This window comes from Felis catus, chromosome C2 (assembly GCF_018350175.1).
Source record: "Felis catus isolate Fca126 chromosome C2, F.catus_Fca126_mat1.0, whole genome shotgun sequence".
Lineage (NCBI taxonomy): Eukaryota > Metazoa > Chordata > Mammalia > Carnivora > Felidae > Felis > Felis catus.
Genome location: NC_058376.1, coordinates 125,931,498 through 125,950,381, shown reverse-complemented (window position 1 = coordinate 125,950,381; position 18,884 = coordinate 125,931,498). Strand labels below are relative to the sequence as shown.

Sequence of the window (18,884 nt, the reverse complement as noted above, 5' to 3'; positions counted from 1 at the left end):
ACTGCGCCACCCAGGCGCCCCTTGGAGGTGCTTTTAAACTTAATAAAGAAGCACTTATATTTTTAACGGCACAAGTTTTAAAAAAATATGTTGATAGCTGAATTTCAATATAGTTTATTGTATTTGCAATCTTCTGTATTTTTATGCATTTAAAACCTTATTCTGAGTAGGAGTAATAGGTTTTACTAGACTTAACTTTCTTTTTGCTATGGGGTGAAGGCCCATGGCAGAAAAGGTAAAAGCCCCTTGATTAGTTGCTAATTTTCATGGGGTATGTGTTATCTCTTAGTACTTATAGGTGAGATCATAGGATTTCCACACTCCCACCAAAAATTGGGGGGATAAATAAACCACAAAGGCAGAATATTGATAATTGAAGTTGGGTGATAGGTGGGGGGTTCATTATACTATTCCTTACTATGTATGTGTTGAAAATGTCCATAATTAAAAGATACAACCTTTATATCAATTTTTAGTTACAATTCCAGCAAGTAGTAGAAGGCATGCATATTTTGTACATTCGGGGGAGCTTTGAATAAACTTGGGCTATTTTCTGTTACTCTGATAGGTAAAGACTAATGCCTCAATTTTAGTTTTCATTTCTTTATATAAGGACATTCAAGTGGATCTTTTACAGTACTTTTTGACTCCTTTCTTTTCCATAATTGCTTTTTTGTTCTTTGCCAATTAAAAAAAAATTGTTTATTTTTGAGAGAGACAGAGTATGAGTGGTGGAGGAGCAGGGGCAGAGAGAGAGAGGGAAACACGGAATCCAAAGCAGGCTTCAAGCTCTGTGCTGACAGCTCAGAGCCTGACGCGGGTCTCGAACTCACAAACTGTGAGATCATGACCTGAGCTGAAGTCAGATGCTTAACCAACTGAGCCACCCAGGCACCCCTGTTCTTTGCCAGTTTTTAAACTTAGTTTCTTAACTTTGTTTTTTGATGTTGGTGGTAGGTAGAATAAAGGCTCCTGAAAGATGTACATATTCTAATGTCCAGAACCTGCGAATATGTCACCTTATATAGTTAAAGAGACTTTGCATATGTTAAGGATTTTGAGATGGGGAGATTATTTTGGATTACCTTTATGGGGCCACTGTAAATTATAAAGGTCTTTATGAGAGGGAGGCAGAAAGGTTAAAGTGAGCAAAATAGATGTGAGGATCACACTAAAGATCAGAGTGGTGCAGTCATGAGCCAAGGAATGCAGGCAGCTTCTAGAAGCTGGAAATGGCAAGGAGTAGATTTTCCCCTGCAGCCACCAGAAAGAACACAACTCTACTGACACTTTGATTTTAGCTCATAAGACCCATTTCATACTTCTGACCTCCAGAGCTGTAAGGTAATTTAAGTCACTAAGTTTATGATAATCTGTTACAGCAGCAGTAGGTACTGTCCTTTGCTGTAAAAAAGTTTAAATTTCGTTTTGTAGTTTCTAATACTGGAATCATGGTAATAAAAGACTTCCTTACATCAGGAGTGTGAAAATATTATTTCTATATTTTTTGTTTTGCTTTTTTTATCTCTAATCAATGTATTTTATTTTTAACTTTTAATTTTGAGATAATTATAGATCCATATTCAGTCATAAGAAATCTTACAACTTACTGAGAGATCCAGTGTCTCCTTTACTTAGTTTCTCCCAATGGTGACATCTGGCAAAAGTATAGTACAGTATAACATTCAAGTTATGAATATTTATATAGTCAAGATACACATTTTCATCACAAGAATCCCTGATGTTGCTCTTTTAAAACCACCCCACTTCCCTCCCAATTCCCATTCCCTTCTTAACCCTAGGCAATCATTAATCTCTTCACCATTGCTATAGATTTGTCATTTCAAGAATATCCTATAAGTGGAGTTACACAGTGTGTAACTTTGGGATTGGTGTTTTTTGGGTTTTGGTTTTTGTTAATTTGGGGGTTTTTTGGTCACTCAGCATAATTCCCTGGAGTTACATTCAGGTTATTGCATATATCAGTTATTTTTTTCCCCTTTTTATTGCTGAATTATATTCCATGGTATGGAATGTACCACAGTTTATTTAACCATTCTCTTGTTGAAGGACATCTGAGTGGTTTACCATTTGGGGCTATTATAAATAAAGTTGTTTTGTATTTAGGTAAAAGTTTTTGTGTGAATGTAAGACTTCATTTCTTTGGGATAAATGCCCTGGAGTACAGTTGCTTGGTTGTGTGGTAGTTGCATGTTTTATTTTACAAGAAGCTGCCAAGCTGTTTTTCAGAGCATCTATATCATTTAACATATTCTCATCAGCAGTGTATGAGTGATTCAGTTTCAACATATCTTTATCAACATTTGGTATTGTTACTGTTCTAATTTAGCCATTCTGGTAGGTGTGTGTGACATTTCAATGTGGTTTAATTTGCATTTTCTTAAGAGCTAATGATGATGAACATCTTTTATGTCCTTATTTGCCATCTATATATCTTCTTCAGTGAATGTCTCTTCATGTCTTTTGTTCATTTTCTACCTCTGTTTTTCTATTATTTTTTCCTTCTATGGATCTTGCTTGTGGTGTCAAGTCTAAGAACTCTTTGCCTAGCTCTGTATCCTGATATATTTTTCTTAAAATTTCATAGTTTTACATCTAAGGTTGTCATTCATTTTGAGTTAGTGTTTGTATAAAATGTGAGATTAGGTGTTGTACTTTTTTGCCAGGGGTTGGGTGGTGGCTATTAATGTTCTTTTGCTTTAGCAACATTTGTTGAGAAAACCCCATTCCCCAGCCAGTGAATTACTTTTTATACCTGATCAAAATCCAGTTGGGCATATTTGTTATGGGTCTGTTTCTGGGCTCTCTTTTCCATTGTTATACATGTCTATTTCTTTGCTGATATTATACAACTTGACTATTATATCTATATAATAAGTTTCCCCAAATCATTTTATATTGACTTAAAGAAATGTTTTAGCTTATTCTAGTTATTTTGCCCTTCCATCCAAATTATAGAATAATACTGTGTATATAAGCAAAAAAATTTTGCTGGGACTTTGATAAGAATTATGTAAACCTGTGTATCAATTTGGGAAAAATTAGTGTCCTTACTCTGTGTCTTCCATTTCAAAAACGCTTTTAGATTTTCTTTAATTTCTTTCATCTGCATTTCGTAGTTTTCAACATATAGTCTCCTTCATGTTTTTTTTTTTTTTAATTTTTTTTTTCAACATTTATTTATTTTTGGGACAGAGAGAGACAGAGCATGAACGGGGGAGGGGCAGAGAGAAAGGGAGACACAGAATCGGAAACAGGCTCCAGGCTCTGAGCCATCAGCCCAGAGCCCGACGCGGGGCTCGAACTCACGGACCGCGAGATCGTGACCTGGCTGAAGTCGGACGCTCAACCGACTGCGCCACCCAGGAGCCCCATAGTCTCCTTCATGTTTTATTAGCTTTGTACCGCTTTCATTTTTTCCCATTTTTAGTAATTATAAATGGTATCACATTAAAAAAAATTTTTTTTTAATGTTTATTTATTTTTGAGACAGAGACAGAGCATGAATGGGGCAGGGTCAGAGAGAGAGGGGGAGACAGAATCTGAAGCAGGCTTCAGGCTCTGAGCTGTCAGCACAGAGCCCAACGCGGGGCTCAAACTCACAGACCGTGAGATCATGACCTGAGCCGAAATCTGAAGCTCAACTGACTGAGCCACCCAGGTGCCCCAATGGTATTGCATTTTTAATTTTGGTGTCCATGTGTTCCTTCATAGAATATAGAAATACAGTTGATTTTTGCATGTTGATCTTGTGTCCTGTGACCTTGCTGAATTCACTAGTTAGTACTGGGATGGAGTTTTTTTGTTTTTGTTTTTTTGGGGTTTTTTTGGTAGCTTTCTTAGAATCTGTGTTATCAGTCATGTCCTCTGCAGATAAGGAGAGTTTTATTTCTTCTTTTCTGATCTGTGTGTTGTTTATATCCTTTACTTGCCTTGCTGAACTGGCTAAAACTTGCAACACTTTGTTGAATAAGAGTAGTGAGAGTGGATATCTTTACCTTGTTCTTGATTGTAGGAGGAAGGTAACTGTCTTTAACCATTAAGTATGTTGTTAGCTGTAGGTTTTTTGTAGATCCCATTTATCAAGTTGAGGAAGTTCCCTTCTATTTCTGTTTTTCTGAGAACTTTTATCATGGGTATTGAATTTGTCAGATGCTTTTTCTGCATTGAGTAATATGCTCATATGATTTTTCTTGGCTTGTTAATGTGAATTATACTGTTTAATATTTGAATATTGAACCAGCTTTGTATCCCTGGAAAAAACCCTACTGGATCATGGCATATTAATTCTTTTTATATACTGCTGAATTCCACTTGCTTATATATTTTTTAAGGATATTTGCATCTATATTAATGAGGGATATTGGTTGGTCATTTTTTCATACTGTTGTTGTCTAGTTTTGACATCAGGGTAATACCAACTTCAAAGATAAATTGGGAAATATTTCTCCCTCTACTATTTCCTAGAAGAGATAATGTAGAACTGGTGTAAGTTTTTTAAATAATTGGTAGATTTCTTGAGTGAAGTCATCTGGACCTGAAGATTTCTTTTGGGGGGTAAAGTTTTTATATTATGAATTTAATTTCCTGAATAGTTATGGGGCTATTCAAATTAATAGTTCATAATGAGTGTGTTTTGATAATTTGTATTTTTTGAAGAATTGGTCCATTTCCTCTAAGTTGTCAAATTTATGTGTGTGGAGTGTTTATAGAATTCCCTTATTATTATCCTTTTGATGGGAAGGAATGACTTTGATTAACCCAAATACAGCTTTGAAGCTAGAGTCAGTCCTCCCCAATTGCATGGCTAAAACAATAATAGTGAGGTGACAATTAGAAGGATAATTGAGATATTGTGAGGAAATGAGAAAGTTCTGGGTATACAACCTACAGCGCCATCACACCAAATCTTAAATTTAATAAAATATCATTTGCCGGTTTTATATGATTACTCTTCTAAGTAAATCTTGAACTTGGTTTGTCACATTTCAAAATAAATTCCACTGGGACTTACAATTAAATTTCATTAAATTTATAGATTAATTATAAGGGTGTGTGTGTGTGTGTGTGCGCGTGCGCGCGCGCGCGCGTGCGCACATGCAGGTTCCCACAGGGAAGGAATCAGAGTCAGTGCTTAAGTATGCCCGAAAAAAAAATCCTCTGCTTTTTATTGCCTCAGAAAATTTATCACTCATTGCTGTATATTTTTGCATCATGTGCTAATAATTATTTAGACTTAGTTGTAACTTATTTGGAAGTGAAGTAATTTCATACAGAAAAGTTGCAGGAATACAAATTGATTTTTCTGATTTCTCCCTGTTCATTGTTTTTTTAATACTACATCATCCTCTTATTTTAGCATTATTAGTTATTTCACTGCTTTACATACTTGAGTCATTCTTTCCAAAGAATATATGGGAGGTTTTGAGGCCTTGCATTGCCCCCCAAAAAGTATCTACCTTATAAACACAAAACTATCTACACTTGAATGCTAGTGAATGTTGAATTCTAGATTAAAATGCATTTCTTTGAGAACATTGAACAACTTGCTTCATTGTTGAGAAAGGAGAATGCTATTCAATATCCAAACCCAAAAGCTGAATTTATTTGCTTGCTAAGCCAGAGATAGCTTTTTATGTATGATGATCTCTCTGAAGAAAGTAGGGAGCTGAACTAGTAAGTTCAAGAGTGAGTTAGACTTGTAAATTTCCTTTCTTTTTTCTGAAAGAGTTTGTGTAAATTGGAATTACAATTCCTTGTATTTTAATAGAACTTGCCTATAAAACTGTGTGGTTTTAATGAACATCAGGATGTTCATTATGGGAAGGTTTCTTAATGACTAAGATTGAATGCTAGTACCTTTTTAGTTTTTATTTTTCTATAAATCTGCACATTTTAGTTTTCAGATTTATTAATAAAGTTGCTTATAGTATTGCCAGGTGTTTTGAATGTCTGAAGCATCCATAATTAGGACTCCCTTTTCATTCTTGGTATTTGGGTATGTTTTTCCTTTATTCATTTATCAGTCTTGCCAAACTATGTCCATTTTTAGTCATGGCAAAGAACTACCTTTGTATTCTATTGAGCCTTTCTCCTATATCATTGTTTTCTGTTTCATTAAATTCTACTTTTATTTGTATTACTTCATTTTTTCTACTTTATATTTTACTTTTCTAACTGCTTAAGACAGATGCTCAGTTCATTAATTTAAAGTTTTCTGATTTTTCTGATGTAACTATTTACAACTAGGATTTCTCTATATATAGTCCTTTTGCTGCATCCCACAGATTGGCTATATAGTCTTTTTATTACTTTACTTCTCTAAATATTTTCACAATTCTATTATAATTTCTTCTTTAACTCATAAAGTTTTAGAAGTTTCCAAACAGGAGGTTTTTATTTTTTTTTATTTTTTATTTTTTTAGCTTTATTTATTTATTTTTTTTTCAATATATGAAATTTATTGTCAAATTGGTTTCCATACAACACCCAGTGCTCATCCCAAAAGGTGCCCTCCTCAATACCCATCACCAACCCTCCCCGCCCTCCCACCCCCCATCAACCCTCAGTTTGTTCTCAGTTTTTAACAGTCTCTTATGCTTTGGCTTTCTCCCACTCTAACCTCTTTTTTTTTTTTTTTTTCCTTCCCCTCCCCCATGGGTTTCTGTTAAGTTTCTCAGGATCCACATAAGAGTGAAACCATATGGTATCTGTCTTTCTCTGTATGGCTTATTTCACTTAGCATCACACTCTCCAGTTCCATCCACGTTGCTACAAAAGGCCATATTTCATTCTTTCTCATGGCCACGTAGTACTCCGTTGTGTATATAAACCACAATTTCTTTATCCATTCATCAGTTGATGGACATTTAGGCTCTTTCCATAATTTGGCTATTGTTGAGAGTGCTGCTATAAACATTGGGGTACAAGTGCCCCTATGCATCAGTACTCCTATATCCCTTGGGTAGATTCCTAGCAGTGCTATTGCTGGGTCATAGGGTAGGTCTGTTTTTAATTTTCTGAGGAACCTCCACACTGCTTTCCAGAGCGGCTGCACCAATTTGCATTCCCACCAACAGTGCAAGAGGGTTCCCGCCAAACAGGAGGTTTTTAAAAAGCTCTTTTTGTTATGGTTGTCAGAGAATATGGTTGTAGGATACCAAGTACTTGAAAGTTACTGGGACTTTCTCTATTGCCTAACATTTGATCAATTTGTATGTTTATTCCATTTGTATTATCTTTGGGAGTAATATATGTGTATGTTTATTAGATCAGATTAATGGTTTTGCTGTCAGTTCTTTTTTTTTTTAAGTTTATTTATTTTGAGAGAGAGAGAGACAGTGCACATGTACAAGCAGGGAAGAGGCAGAGGGAGAGAGAGAATAGGAAGCAGGCCCTGCACTATCAAGCATGGATCCCCTCACGGGGCTCCATCCCACAAGCTGTGAGATTGTGGCCTGAGCTGGAATCAAGAGTCTGGTGCTTAACCACTGAGCCACCCAGCCACCCCTTGATGTCAGTTCTTACCTAGCCTTACTAATTTTTTTTGTGTCCTTGATTTATACTGAGATAAGTATGTTAAAAATTGTCCTCTGTGATAATGGAGTTGTCTACTTTTCCTGTGGTTCTATCAATCTATTTTGGAATTATGTTAATAGGTACATATAAGTTTAGCTGTTAAATATATTTCATAACATCTTCTATTATGTATTGAACTAGTTTTTGTAGTGAACTTCTTTATTACTGGTAATGGTTTGCCTTAAAGTCCTTTTGTGTGTTATTAATATAGCTACACTAGTTTTGTTTTGATTAGTATTAGTATTGCCTGTTTTTTTTGTGTTTTTTCGTATTTTTCCTTTAATCCTTTCAGGGCTCTTAGGGTTTTGGTGTATCTCATTTGAAAAGCATGTATACTACTACTAATTAATTAAACCTCATAAAAAATGTTTTCTATGTGGTTACAGTGCTGAAGCTGCTGAAAGATGGCAGAAGAAGTGGTGGTAATAGCCAAATTTGATTATGTGGCCCAACAAGAACAAGAGCTGGACATTAAGAAGAATGAGAGATTATGGCTTCTGGATGACTCTAAATCCTGGTGGCGAGTTCGAAACTCCATGAATAAAACGGGTTTTGTGCCTTCTAACTATGTGGAAAGGAAAAACAGTGCTCGGAAAGCATCTATTGTAAAAAACCTAAAGGATACCTTAGGTAAGTTATTTTGTATTAAAACACCAACAATACTTTTTTTTTTAATAGTTTCTTTTAATTTGTATTTATTTTTGAGAGAGAGACAAGAGCATGAACGGGGGAGGGACAGAGAGAGAGGGAGACACAGAATCTGAAGCAGGCTCCAGGCTCCGAGCTGTCAGCACAGAGCCCAACGCGAGGCTTGAACTCACAAACCATGAGCGAGATCATGACATGAGCCTAAGTCGGATGCTTAACTGACTGAGCCACCCAGGCACCCCAACAATACTTTCTTTTAAATGGATGCTAGAGCTTGGTTTTTTGTACAGAATTTTGGCAGCATTGGGCAGAATTGACCAGAGAAGACCAGGACTAGAATTTCAGGTAGGCCAGGTAAGTTTGGCTTGTAGCAGGTATTCAAGTCAGAAGACTGTTAAAGGTCATAAGTGTTAGTGGGTATTTTCTATAAATCTAGCTGATGTTCAAGGGCCAAACCAGAGTGGTGCTAAATAGCAAAACTGACTTCTAGCCTGTACTCCTTGAACCATGAGTGCCTGTTGGAGTGTAGGTAGATTCTGCATTTAAGTGAGACAAGGATAAATGAGGGAGATTTAGAATTGCTTCCATGGCGTTAAGGCAACTTATTTAACTTGGCATATTGCTGTATTTTAACCTTTAATAGCTTACATTTTGAATTTTGCTCTCAAAAACAAACCATCATTTTATTCTTCCATTTGATGAGAGTTTTAAATTGTGAATCATTACCGTAGATTAGTATATACCAAACTGATGTCTTTCCTATTTTGTTTTTCTTTTTTGCCTCTAACTGTAGTTTGTTTTTACTAGCCCTCCATTAGGACCAGAGATAATGGAACCCATTTCACACTGGGCTTGGCTGAGCTGATAGGAAGGAAATATGCACAGATGAGGACTGGCCTCTTTTTTCTTTTAATTTAAACTCTCCTTGGCTGACAGGAAGGAATTGGGAGGGACAGAATTTCATTTTTGGTATTCAGGCAAACATGCTGTTACTTAGTGGTTCTTTGTCTATATGTAGAAGAGAAAGTAAAATTTTTCCTTGCAGAGATACTTTGGGAATAATGTGGCATGATTAACAAATATGAAATATTATTGACTAACTGCTTTGTATTTTATTTCTTGTTAAACATTGTTATTCTAGACTAGAGTGTTCTTTCAGTTGTCAGCAATAGAAGACAAATAGCAAAAACTAAAATATAGTATAACTCAAAGTAAATATAAAATGTTAGAATATTGGTTTGTGTGATAATAACATTTCCAGTATTCTAAAGGTAGTTTAATAACGAGTTATTAATCTGAATTTTCACCGTAACTTTTAACTGTGTATCTGAGGTTACCTTTTATTATGATTTTAAGGCTTTACAAATGAGACCATTATTATTAGTTTTTTTTTTAATTAAAGGTTTTTTTTTAATTTTAGAGAGCACAAGCAGGGGCGGGGAGTGAGAGAGAGGGGCGGGGGGGGGGGGGAGAGTCAGTCTCAAGCAGGCTCCACACTCTGTGCAGAGCCCAGTACAGGGCTTGATCCCATGCGCAGAGCCCCATGTGGGGCTGGAACTCAGGAACCATGAGATCATGACTTGAGCAGAAATCAAGAGTCGGACACTCAACTGACTGAGCCACCCAGGCACCCTTATTAGTTTTTAGTATTCGTTTTTTAAGTGGAAGACAAATCAGAAGACTTTCCTTGACTAGCTGAAGACACCAGAGTTAGAATCAGGAATACTTCTGATTTTGTAAATATTAGACACTTACTTAAAGCATGTAGATCAGAAGTATTGGGGAAAATTAAGGTAACTTCTATCAAGAAAGTATGCCTCATAGTGATGAAGACACAGAAAGGACTAGGGCTACACCTAGATAGACTTTTTTTGTTCCTTTTTAAAGGATACTGGTATCCTGGGACTAGAGCAAATGTGTAAACAAAAGATTGCGAAAAACCTTAATATCATAGAGCAAAGAAGAAAAATATCCCACTTTTAGATACTATTGCATATAAATTTATAAAGCCCAACTAGATAGGGGCACCTGGGTGGCTCAGTCTGTTGAGTGTCCGATTCTTGATTTCAGTTCAGATCATGATCTCCTGTTTCATGAGTTCCAGTCCTGCATGGGGCTCTGTGCTGACAGTGTGGAGCTTGCATGGGATTCTCTCTCTTCCTCTCTCTCTGCCCCTTCCCTGCTCGTGCTCTCTCTCTCTCAATAAATAGACATTAAAAAAAAAAAACAATTTTATATATGTATATAAAAAGTCTAACTAGATAGAATTTTTATTATTTGTTAACACTCCTGGGAAACCTTGTATACTATTTTCTGATATTATTAAGATAATTTCGGCAAGACTTTAAATTCTAGGATATCTCTGTTAACTTTATTACTATATTACATTTATTGCTGCCTATATTGCAGGGTACTTGAAAGCATTTGTTTTATTGTAATGATTTTTAGTTCTCCTATATAATGATGTATATCCACCTTTTGTATCAGATTGCCTTCTCTTTGTATTTCTAACCCCCTTTTTGGTAACTTAAATGTCCCATGTAGTTAATGGTTTTGTTTGACAATGATTATGCTGGTGGAGACTTTGTTTGAAAGTTAAGAAAGAAAAGGAGAAAACAAAGGAAAGCGTGAATGCATGAATATATTTTCAACTACTGAAAATACATGCTTTAAACCTTCTTCCAAAATAAGGCTGAATAATAAGGTAACATTTGTGGCCATGATGATATACTTGTTTTACAGGTTCTGTTTTAGTTCAGAGGGGAAAGAGTTTTGGAAAAGGCTTTCTATTCCCTGGGTGTGGGCCAAGTCACATGGATTGGGTGTGGGGAGTTTCAGTGTTGCAGAACAGACCAGGAAGCTCACTGAAATTATCCTGAGCTGTGTTAACAGACTGACAAAAGAGAACACGGGATTTTTATTCAAAATGGATTGGTTAAACGTCTTTAAAGATTTTTTCAGTAAGTTCATCTGTTTATTAAATCCATACTTTTCTTGTAGTTTTTGAGTTAGATATTTCACTTTAGTGAATTTAAAGAAAAACTGTATGGAGAGAACCAGGTGCATTTATATAATAGGCTGGTGCTTTGTATTGTCTATGATACATAAGCTAAATGGTGATACTTCATAAAATATTAGTTTTGACTTGATAAGTAAAATAGTTTTAAAATGCTTTAGTTCCAATGTTTAAATAATAAGTAGGAAAAGGATATAAATGAGTTTGCAGTTTTAATTTGGTAACTTTGAACTTAGCATAGACATTTGAAGTGTTAAATTGTAAGCATATTAAAAATGTGAAGAAAAGAACGGATTAGGTGAGCAAGTTCCTTCAGCCTCAATATTTGAATTAACATAATATTGTTTTAGTACTTTTTACCTAGATTTTAGAGAAACAGTGTAGAAAATAATATTGAATAAAGCAGCAGTAAAAGGAATGTTTTGATTTAATCAATGTAAGATTGCTAGAAGCTGCTATTTTGGTAAATGTGAGATTTTATATTTTGAAATGAGTTGGAGAGCAGTTGCATCCAAAGAAAATGAAAATACTGAAAAGCATGGTGAATTATTGGGATTGTTTTTGAGTTCATTTTATAAAGTAATACTAATACTAACTTATAAGAGCCTAATGTGTATATTTGCTGATGGCCTTTTTATGATCTTACGGTAGTGAACTTGATTTGATCTCTGAACATTTGCTTGGTGTTTCTAGAAAAATGAACAGAGGAGTTGTTGTAGAAGTTTCTTATGCATAAGGAATCTAGGGAAACAAAGAGTAACCTGTTGAGAGATTTCAGGGAAAGGGCAAAATGGAAAAGGAGCAAGTACTTTGTTGAAAAGAATACTGTAATTGTACTATTAAGACTCATTTGTTTCTTCAGTTAACTTTGGTGGCCAAGTGAATCCTTCTGGAATAGATCTCCTTTGTTTACTTTTTGGGAAGTTAATACATTTTTAGATCCACTTTTTGGATTAGTTTTCCTTTTAGAAAGCTTATTAATTTATTCATTCATTTATCAACATATTTTTCTTGAGAGCCAACTGCAAGCCAGATAAAAATTATAGAATGAAAAACTAATACTAACTCTCATGGAACTTACATGGTGAGGAGGTAGATGGTAGTGGTTATTTAATATTGATAATACAGTGGATCTCATGTCTCAGTTTGGTTGTAAATGATGTTGACCATAAATCAACTATAGAAATGGTATAAAAAGAATATATTGTATCATTAAGATGGTGATTCATTATATACCATTAATTCAATAATAACATTATCATTTACTCTTTTGTCTTAGAAAGTTGATAATCTTAAATGTGTTTGTAGACTGAGGGTCAGGGTTTATAACCAAGGTATTCCTTTTCTCATTACCTGCAGCAAGCCAAAGCTTGAATTTATTTTGCTTTGCATTAGAAGATACAGTATATCTTTGTGTGGTGGCTAGAATAAAAAAAGAGGGCTTAGGATTTTAGGTAAAACAGAATAATCAAAAACAATAATTTATTTTATTTCATATAGATGAAATGAACAGATAAAAATACAAAAATTTAAATAAAAACCTTTAATGGGAAAAGTGCTTGGGCAGCTCAGTTGGTTAAGCATCGGACTCTTGATTTAAGCTCAGGTCATGATCTCACAGTTCATAGGATTGAGCCCCAAGTTGGGTTTTGTACTGATAGTGTGGAGCCTGCTTGGGATTCTTTCTCTCTCTCCCTCTCTCTCCCTCTCTCTCCCTCTCTCTCTCCCTCTCTCTCTCTCTCTCTCTCTCTCTTCCTCTCTCTCTCTCTCTCTCTCCCTCTCTCTCTCTCTCTCCCTCTCTCTCTCTCTCTCTCTCCCTCTCCCTCTCTCTCTCTCTCTCTCTCTCTCTCTCTCTCTCTCTCTCTGTCTCTCTCTCAGTCTCTCTCTCTCTCAATCTCTCTCTCTCCTTCTCTCTCTCCGTCTCTCTCTGTCCCTTCCCTGCTCATGGGCACATGCACTTTTTTCTCTCTCTCTGTCAGATAAACTTGTAATGAAAAGAACACCATTTATATGTATTTAGAATTCCCTAGTTGTGCTCCCAGATGTACCCCTTACTTAGCCATGTGGTTGAAGGTATATAACTAAACTTCCCTGATTTCTTATTCCTTATTTGTGAAGGAGAGAGTTAGGCAAGACTAGATGATCCTGGGAAGTCCCTTCTGATTCCGAAAGTCTTATAATCCTGGTAAACCACTGATGAGTTTTACGTGTGATAGAAATTAGGGGAAAATCCATGAGGGAAAGAGAACTAGTTTTGAAGAAGTAGGAACATAAGAACAGAACTATATAGTTCCTTAAAGAATTAGAAAGATCAGTAGTACTTTCTTCGGCTTCCTTTTATTGAACATTTATTTAGTCAGTGATTTAGATGGAGGAAAAGTGACATGCTTAAAATAAAGAAGAGCTAATGCTGGAAAAATAATACATTGGGTTCAGATATATGTTTGAAAGGTAAAAACAGAAATAAACAAGGTGAATCGGGACAGACATTAATGTAAAATTCTAATTAATTTGAATTAATTTAAAATTTTTAGTTACTTAAAATTGTTTTTAATGTTTATTTTTGAGAGAGAGACAGACAGACAGTGCATGAACGGGACAGGGGCAGAGAGAGACGGAGACCCAGAATTCGAAGCAAGCTCTAGGCTCTAAGCTGTCAACACAGAGCCTGACGCGGGGCTCGAACTCACGCACTGTGAGATCGTGACCCGGCTGAAGTCGGACGCTTAACCGACTGCGCCACCCAGGCGCCCCCCCAATGTAAAAATTTTAAAGGGAATTAAAAGGATTGCTGAGAACCTGGCTTGGCAGGATTTTATATCAGTAAAAGACACATCAAGAGCTGCTGTGATAATGTGGGTGCTAAAGAATTTCAATGCAGTTCATGATAACATTAATTCAGATCTTTGCAGTTCAAGTGAAAGGATGCAAATAGCTACTTCATGTGTGTGTGTGCTGGCCAAATAAAACATGTTACATAGTTGTCCACTTTGGATAGATACATACTTGAACTGTGGTATTGAGAAAACTTAGATGCTTCCAAATACTGGCATCCAGTATTGCAGTATCAAGGATCTGCAAACCAGGTTACATAAACGTAGTTATGGGTACAAAGATTTGCCTTAGGAAGAGGACAGTTGTCATGTGACTGGAATATTCGCAATGCTCAACTAGATTCTTAAAAATTAGATTCTTAAAAACTTTGTTAATAATACATTGTTTTGGTCAAGAAACAGTACTATAGGAGGAAAGAAGTAAGACCAGTGGGTAAGAGTGAGGGGAAGATTGGAAGCTATACTAATACTTTTGGTTTTATTTTTTAAAAAGCTAATGATAAAAATTGATAAAGTTTTGGAGTGGTGGCAGGGTTTGGAGCTGATGGCCAAGAAAGTACTCTTGAAGACGTCTTTAGTGCAAAAAGGTGGTCTTATTAAAGCACGGGGACTGGACCTGTGGGCAGAAAGAGCTGCCCTGGGACCGTGACTGGTTATATACTTGGGAGTTGGGTGAGGTAAAGTCAAAAGGGCGTTTCCAAAGAGATTTTCTTCTGCTAAAGAAGACTCAAAGGATACTGGAGGCCTAGGGTTTTTTGTTTTTTTTGTTTTTTTTTTTTTTTTGTCAAGCTAGCATTGTTCTTCTCTTTAGCAAAGCGTTAACGTTAAGATAGTAGGAAGTTCCTGGAGAAATGTTTTTTTACTCTGCCAGCCTCAAGTATTTGTCAGTAGGCTGCAGGTTATAAGGAAATTTAATTTTATCTGCCATTTCCTTCTGCCTTTGTTTCCCACCTCAAAAATGACTGCCTCAGAATTGTGCACATCCTCAGTGCTGAGACCTGAGCATTCCCTTCCAACTCTGGCCAGGTCTAGCTATAAAATGCAATAATAAATATATAAGTGTTTTTGAAAAATTAAGTGCCAGAAGCACTAGGAGTAATAACTACTATTGATTAATGGAGTGCCTGCTATGTGCTATGCACTGTGCTGAGTGCTTTACATATAAACTTAAAAAAAATTTTTTTTTTTTAAATTTATGCAGTAGGTATTTACCACACACCACCATTTCACAAACCAGGAAACTGGAGTTTAAAGAAAATTAAATAACTTGACCAAGATCAAATTGACCAGTAAATAGCAGGACTAAAATTTAAATTTAGGGTTTCATTAGACTTTTCCTAGTTGTACTCATTATGACTAAAGAGTAGAGGAAGAATTAGAGTCAGATAAGCAATGGATTAGTAGGATTTGACACAAAAGAGACTAAGATTAGGAGGATTGTGGAGGACTAATTATGAAGTTGAGAAGAATTTAGAAAAGGTAATACCTTGATCTGAGGGAGCTTGCTTATTGTGGAATGATCTCATTATTGCTGATTATAACATAGTTGAGAAATTAAGAGAAACTGATATTTTACATTTGTATAATTTTGTAAAGTACTTTTCCATGCATTTTCTCATTGTTAACAAGAAATCGGAAGGACCATTTTTTAGCAAATAGAGAGAGAGGGCAATAATAAACAGGTTCTTCCCAAAGAGTTGGAAGCAGAGGGGGGAAAAGGCAAGCTTTCAATTATACATACATTTGTCAGTCATTCCCATGATGAACATTAATGGAACACTTAATATGGGCCAGACAGTGGAAATAGGTGATTAAAAACATGGTGTTTGATCTCAAAGAAATAAATATGGGTATACAGAGGGTTGAACATTGTGGTAAAAATACTTACAAAGAGCAGTAATGCCACAAAGGAGAAATATATCTGTTCTGTTTTGGGGAGAGAGGGAAAATCTCCAGTGAGAAGAAGATACCTTGTTTGAGTCTTGAGGAATGAGGGTGGCAAGTGTTTGAAATAAAATACATTGTGGGCAAAGGCTCAGAGTCTTTCAAGAGCATGAGTTTTTTTTTGGGTACTGAGGAGCTTATATGCCTGTAGCATTAGTGTGAGGTTGAAGAAATGCTCACAAGAGAGACAGAGGGTTTTGTGTTGCATAGAAAAACAAATATTCTAAGCTTATGTTTTTTTTCCCTGAAATATTTCTGGCCTCTGAGATTAAAATAGGTTGTTTTCAGTGTTTTCCATGAGTCTGTCCAAAAATTCTTCATTCTTTTTTTGACAGTGTATAATTAGTCTTAGACATCTTTTTCAGAATTAAAAAAAAATCATTTTGAAACTAGCCTTTAGCTTCAAGTTTAAAATTTGGATTTATATCACTCTTCAATTTTAATCAATGTAGCAAACGTTTATTGAGTATCTGGTATGCACACAGTTCTAAATAGTATAGGAAATGCAGAAGATTAGTGAGACATGGAATGCTCCTTTCCGGAAGCTGATGACTCTAGTAGATGAGCTTAAAAGACTTGTATGCTGTCATACAAGTACCTCAGAAGTACAGGGTGCTGGGTGCTTTAAAAAGGAGAGCTTACATCATTGGCGGATGATGGTGGGAAATGAAGTATGTTGGAAAACATAACATGGGAAATGAATAAAATAATTTGAAATGGCACTTCTTGAATGGGTAAGTTTTTGATAGGGAGATGGTTTTTTTTTAATTTTTTTAAATTTTATTTTTTTATTTTTTTTTTTCAACGTTTATTTATTTTTGGGACAGAGAGAGACAGAGCATGAACGGGCGAGGGGCAGAGAGAGAGGGAGACACAGAATCGGAAACAGGCTCCAGGCTCCGAGCCATCAGCCCAGAGCCCAACGTGGGGCTCGAACTCACGGACCGCGAGATCGTGACCTGGCTGAAGTCGGACGCTTAACCGACTGCGCCACCCAGGCGCCCCGATAGGGAGATGTTTTAATAAGGTTTTGGGAAGAAACTAGCAAATAAGGCAAAGGAAGATTGAAATGTTATTTATTCAGGGGACTTAAGTGACCCATTTTTATTAAGATTTAGGATAGTTTATCAAAGCTAGAACAAACATTCCTAAAATTCATATGGAACCACAAAAGACCCCGAATAGCCAAAGTAATACTGAAAAAGAAAACCAAAGCAGCAGCATCACAATCCCAGACTTTAGCCTTTACTACACAAAGCTGTAATCATCAAGACAGTATGGTATTGGCACAAAAACAGACACATAGACCAGTGGAACAGAATAGAGAACCCAGAATTGGACCTACAAATGAATGGCCAACTGATCTTTGACAAAGCAGGAAAGAGGATCCAGTGGAAAAAAGACCGTCTCTTTAGCAAATGGTGCTGGGAGAACTGGGTAGAGAAGAAAGATACAGGATAATTGCAGGGCATTATGGGAAGAATCTTTTATTTAACATTTATATCTGTACTGTGCTCTTACTTTACCTTATTTTATTCACTTCTTACAACACTATCATGGTAAGTAGTGTTTTCTCCATTTCTAAACTCAGAAAAATGAAATCATTTGCTCAAGTTTCCACAGTAAGTGGTATAGCTGGGATTTGAACCCAAAGGCTCATATAAAGTCGATGCTGTTTTCATTACTCTATACCATAAGCCTAGAAAGGAAGGGTGAGGACATTCTGGAGAGGGCTATAGATTCTAGGAAGAGTATTTCTCTTAATTTGATAGGTATGAAGAGCCACTGGGAATAGAAAGTGTTGGCAGAAAGGGAATAAGGATTTGATGCAGGAATCTTTTTAAGAAAGAAAATTTGTATGAGGTATAAATCATATAACAAAATGCATCTTTTTAAAGTGTGTTGTGCAACCATCATATCTAGTTCCAAACCATTTTTATGACCCCCCCCCCCAAAAAAAAAAACCCATTCCCATTAAGCGGTCACTACCCATTACCCTATCTCTTTATCCCATGGTAATTGATAATCTGTTTGCTGTCTATCTGGATTTACATTCTGGCTATTTCATGTAAATGGAATCATAAAATATGTTATCTTGTGTCTAGTTTCTTTCACTTGGCCTTCTGTTTTTGAGGTTTATCTGCTGTAGCGTATATCAGTGCTTCATTCCTTTTATGGCTGAATAATATTCCATTAAATGGGTATGTACTGTGTTTTGTTTATCCATTAATCTGTTGATGGACACTTGGGTTGTTTCTACCTTTTGGTTATTGTGTATGGGGAAGCTATGAACATTTGCGTACAAGTATTGGAATATCTGTTTTCAGTTCTTTTGAGTATATACCTAGGAGTGGAATTACTGGATCATATGGTAATTATGTTTTTAACATTGTGAAGAACCATTACGTTGTTTTCCACAGCAGTTGTAACATTTTACACTTTGATCAACAGTGTAAGAAAGGTTCCAGTTTTCCCATATCCTCACCAACACTTGTTATTTTCCTTTTTTGTTGGTTTGGTTTGGTTATAGCTATCCTAATAGGTGTGAAGTGGTATTTCATTTTGGTTTTGATTTGTATTTCCCTAATGACTAATGATGTTGAACATCTTTTCATGTGCTTTTTGGGCATTTGTATATCTTTGTTGGGGAAATGTGTGTTCAAGTGTTTTGTCCATTGTCGAAATAGGTTCTTTTTGTTGCTAGGTTCTAAGTTCTTTAGATGTTCCGGATATAGACTGTAATATTTATTTATTTATTTGTTTATTTAAGAAAGAGAGCACAGGGGCACCTGGGTGGCGCAGTTGGTTAAGCGTCTGACTTCAGCCAGGTCACGATCTCGCGG

The 18,884-nt window shown here is 35.9% G+C and overlaps 1 protein-coding gene across 6 annotated transcripts in view; it reads left to right on the top strand.

Moving 5' to 3' along the window:
• The window catches only part of NCK1 (NCK adaptor protein 1), an 88,412-nt gene that overhangs the window by 60,187 nt on the left and 9,341 nt on the right, over positions 1–18,884 (top strand). For 4 of the 6 annotated variants that reach the window (XM_023260537.2, XM_023260536.2, XM_045037561.1 and 1 more), the window contains one exon: positions 7,986–8,229. In XM_023260537.2, coding sequence (XP_023116305.1) covers positions 8,004–8,229 — 226 coding nt within the window. In that variant the 5' untranslated portion in view covers positions 7,986–8,003. Of the gene's footprint in view, positions 1–7,633; positions 7,646–7,985; positions 8,230–11,041; positions 11,208–18,884 lie in introns of those variants that run through there. The other 2 variants (XM_019810666.3, XM_003992070.5) reach the window with 2 other exon arrangements.